At 45.0% G+C, this 3,925-nt stretch overlaps 1 protein-coding gene across 1 annotated transcript; it reads left to right on the top strand.

Annotated features, from left to right (window-relative positions):
* The first annotated feature begins 354 nt into the window (after positions 1-354).
* On the top strand, positions 355-1,700 carry LOC123233125 (putative N-acetyltransferase 8B). Its single transcript, XM_044659293.1, has 2 exons — positions 355-408; positions 999-1,700. The coding sequence occupies exon 2, from the start codon at positions 1,029-1,031 to the stop codon at positions 1,698-1,700; it is 672 nt and encodes a 223-aa protein (XP_044515228.1). The 5' UTR covers positions 355-408; positions 999-1,028.
* Positions 1,701-3,925: the final 2,225 nt, after the last annotated feature.

The following is a 3,925-nucleotide window of genomic DNA, read 5'->3' as shown; positions in this document are numbered from 1 at the left end:
TCAGTCCAAGTAACAGTCAGAGGGCTGTGTGTGGGGAGGGAGAAGCACAAAGAAAAAGAGGATCCAGAGGCTTTGGAGGTGTGGGTTGGCGTCTTCCCCAAATCTAGGACTAGGCTGCCTCTCTCTGAGATGGGAGGAGCCACATGTTGGGTTGAGCAGATGCCACACTCAATATCTGAGCATTGGATGCATAAGTGGGTGGGTTTGGGTACTGGGAGGAGCTGGTAGGAGAAGGGGTAAAAAAGAGATTATTCTGCTCCCTGCAGGTCTAGGACCTTGACCTTTTGCCTCACACTTCGGTGTGGAAGCACTCAGGCAAACATTTATAGGAGTAGCCAAGAAGAAAATACAAATTGCAGAGACAGCAGCTGCAAAAGACAGGAGTGCCTGATTCTGCAAAAATCACAGGTAAGGAGACAGGAGTGGGAACTCGCCTGGAAGAAGTTTCTTCAACCCAGGAGTTCTTTTCATAGGACAATAGACTTAGAGCTGAAAGGGACCTAAAATGCCTTTACCCTCCTCCACCTCTCTTTTACAGATTAGAAACCAGCATGGACAGGTTAAGTGACTTACCCACAGTCATTCAAGGAGGAAGTGACAAAGGCAGGTTTAGAACCCCAAACTTCTGACTCCACCTCTCCATGCTAGGTCATTCTTCCATAGTCTGGGGCCATGGAAGGCTCTGGAGGGAGAAAAGATATTTCAATCTCATCTGGAGAGTCTGTCTATTCTGGATGGCTCAGAATCACACTCCTGGATGTCTTTAGTCCTTACTTCTCCATCCTCAACCCATTTGGTGTCTTGCAGGCCAACTCCAGATGGGAACGAAACAAGCAGCTCTAGGGCTACAATAGGGTAGAACGAGAGTGGTTTCCCTCATGTGCCTCCCAATCCCCCCATCTTCTGGCAATGATGTCTTCCTTTCCAAGAACTGAAAGTGAGTTCTGGGGAGGGAGCCGGATTAGATAAAGAGAGTGCCAATGTTCTCCCTTCTATAGGGGCCACAGGAGGAGGAGACTGAAGAGTCCATGGCTCCCTATCACATACGGAAATATCAAGACCAAGACAGGGAGACAGTGATAGACATATTCACTAAGGGAACACTGAATGACATTCCTTCTTGCTTCCTTCATCTGCTGAAGCAGCCAAGAGGCTTCCTGCTCCTGTTGGGGGGCCCAGGTGCCCTGTTCCTTGAGTCTGGTTCTTACATCCTGTCTCTCCTGGCCTTCTTGGGCCTCCTGGCTGTCCTGTGGTGGGTTGCTAGATATCCCTTCTCCTCTATGGTGGACCACGCCTTGCACACAGACATGAGGGACATCAAGAAATTCTACCTCCGTGACAGAGGATCTTGTTTCTGGGTAGCAGAGTCAGAGGGTCGGGTGGTGGGCATGGTGGGTGCCCACCCAGCACAAGAGGCTTCAGAAAGATGGAAAAACCTGGAGTTGCTACATTTGTCAGTGGACCAAGAACATCGGGGCCAGGGTATTGCCAAATCCCTGACCCAGACTTTGATCCAGTTTGCCCAGGATCAGGGATATGACAATGTGGTCCTGAGTACTCATGCCCTCAATTACCCAGCTCAAAGACTGTACGAGCGCCTGGGCTTCTGGAAATCACACGAAGCCTTTGATTCTCTGAAATGGAAGATGGCAGCTATCCCTTTTTTGTTCTATAAGTATGCAGTCTCTTCTTCAAGCTAAAAGTTCCTTGAACCATCTTTGTCTTTTGCCCTTTCTATATCTATTCATTTACAAGAGTATCCCACATACCACCAGCACTCATTAAAGACTGTCAACTGCCACCATTAACTCTCACTTTGGAGCAAAAGTCTCCCTGCCAAAACCAGGATTTAAGATGGGTAGAATCACAGAATTGCAGAGTTGGAAAGGTTCAACAGGAGCTAAACAACAACCACAATCACAATATAATGGTTAGTGGCCATTCATCCTCTGTTCATACTCCCTCAGCGAGGAGAAATGCGCTGCCTTGGAAGGCGGCCCGTGCTGCTTTTGTTGTTCAGGCTTGGCTTTCTCTTCGTGACCCCATTTGGGGTTTTCTTGGCAAAGATACTGGTGTGCTTTCCCATGGTAACCTTATTTTCAGACACTCCCAGTTTTAAAACAAAGAACTCCAAAGACTGAATTTATTGAATTGACTATGAATGGATCTTGGCTGGTTCCCCCAAAATACCCCTCACCAGAGGATTGAATTGAAGGAAGATAAACAAACATGAAGAACCAGAGATGTATTCCCAGTCCCTCTAGCCTACAGCTATCAAATCTTTCCCCACCTCCTCTGAACTTGAGACCTGTCTGTTGTCTCTTCACTTTTTTTCAAAAGATTGTTCAAGCACCCCTTTTCTGTAGTTTAGTGGAAGTTTGGGGACTGCATCTCTGTGTGTTTTCCCAGGTTATAATCCGAGGGCTAAGGCTCTAATGTGCTTTTTCTCAACTATAATCTTCTTACTCCTATTAAAGACCCAATATTATAACTACTTGGGGAATTGTGTATTTTTTCAGTTGACAGCCATTCCCTTCTCCAGCTCATTTTTCAGAGGAGGAGACTGGGACTAATAGAGTTAACTGACTTGCCTAAGGTCCCACAGCTAGTATCTGACACCAGATTTGAATTCATGAAGATGAATCTTGATTCCAAGCCTGGTGCATTATCCACTGTGCCACCTCGCTGTCCACTTTGGGATAGCTCTGATGGTCAGGAAGATTTCATTACATGCTGCCTATTCTCTTTCTCTGTGGCTTCCCCTGCTTATTCTTCATTCTTGCTTCTGGGACCAAGTGAGTTTAGTTGGATTCCTCTACTATATAAAAATAGCTTCCTTCACATTCTTGGTGAAGACAATTCTCTTTAATCCATCTAATTCAAAACACACTTATTCAATGCCTACTACATACAGAAGCTCTGGGGCTACAATTTTTTTTAAACCCTTACCTTCTGTCTTGGAGTCAATACTGTGTATTGGTTCCAATGCAGAAGAGCAGAAAGTGCTAGGAAATAGAGGCTAAAAGTTGTGCCCAGGAGGCAGCTGGGTAGCTCAGTGGATGGAAAGCCAGGCCTAGAGATGGGAGATCCTAGGTTCAAATCTGGCCTCAGACACTTCTCAGCTGTGTGACCCTGGGCAAGTCACTTGATCCCCATTGCCTACCCTTACCACTCTTCTGCCTTGGAGCCAATACCAGAAGGTATGGGTTTAAAAAAAAAAAAGTTGTGCTCAGCTAGGAAGTGTCTAAAGCCAGATTTGAACCTAGGACCTCTAGTCTTCAAGCTTGGCTCTCAATCCACTAGATGGTCCCTTAGGGAATATAATTAATCATCATCATCATCATCATAAAGATAATCCTTGCCTCCAAGGAGCTTACAGTCTAAAAAGGGAGACAATATTCAAAAGGAATCACAAAAGGGAAATGTCAGAAGGGGTTCCCAAGTGAGGGACAGCTAGCTCCAAGAAACTGAAACCAGGCAGGGCAATAGATGCAGGTTGGAATATCTCCAGTATAACTATCCCCAGTTCCTTCTATCAGAATTCATATGGCATGCTCTCAGAGCCCTTCACCATCCTGGTGACATAGTTCTTAAAATATAGTGCCTCAAACTGAACAAAATATTTCAGTTGTGCTCTAACCAGGAAACAGTAGGTACCACGTCCTGGAACTATGTACAGCCTGAAATTCAAGTAGTTTTTTTGACTGACATATCACACTACTAACTCATAAATAACTTCCATTCTAACCTCCTTTTTTTTTTTCAAATGGATTCATCTCATTCCTCATCTCATGCTTGCAAACATTTTTTTTAACCAAAATTAAAAAGTTTTCTTGTATATCTACTAGACTGTATCTCAGTCAGTCTGGCCTTCTAAGCCTCTTTGGTTCTAAACTCTGCCATTACTCGAGTAAGATAAATGACT

This window comes from Gracilinanus agilis, chromosome 2 (genome assembly GCF_016433145.1).
Source record: "Gracilinanus agilis isolate LMUSP501 chromosome 2, AgileGrace, whole genome shotgun sequence".
Lineage (NCBI taxonomy): Eukaryota > Metazoa > Chordata > Mammalia > Didelphimorphia > Didelphidae > Gracilinanus > Gracilinanus agilis.
Note: the sequence above shows the minus strand (reverse complement) of the source record. Positions and strands in the feature narration are given on the sequence as shown.

What these genes read in the sequence shown, in the direction of transcription:
- LOC123233125 (XM_044659293.1), top strand. Translation starts at nt 1,029, where the DNA reads ATGGCTCCCTATCACATACGGAAATATCAAGACCAAGACAGGGAGACA.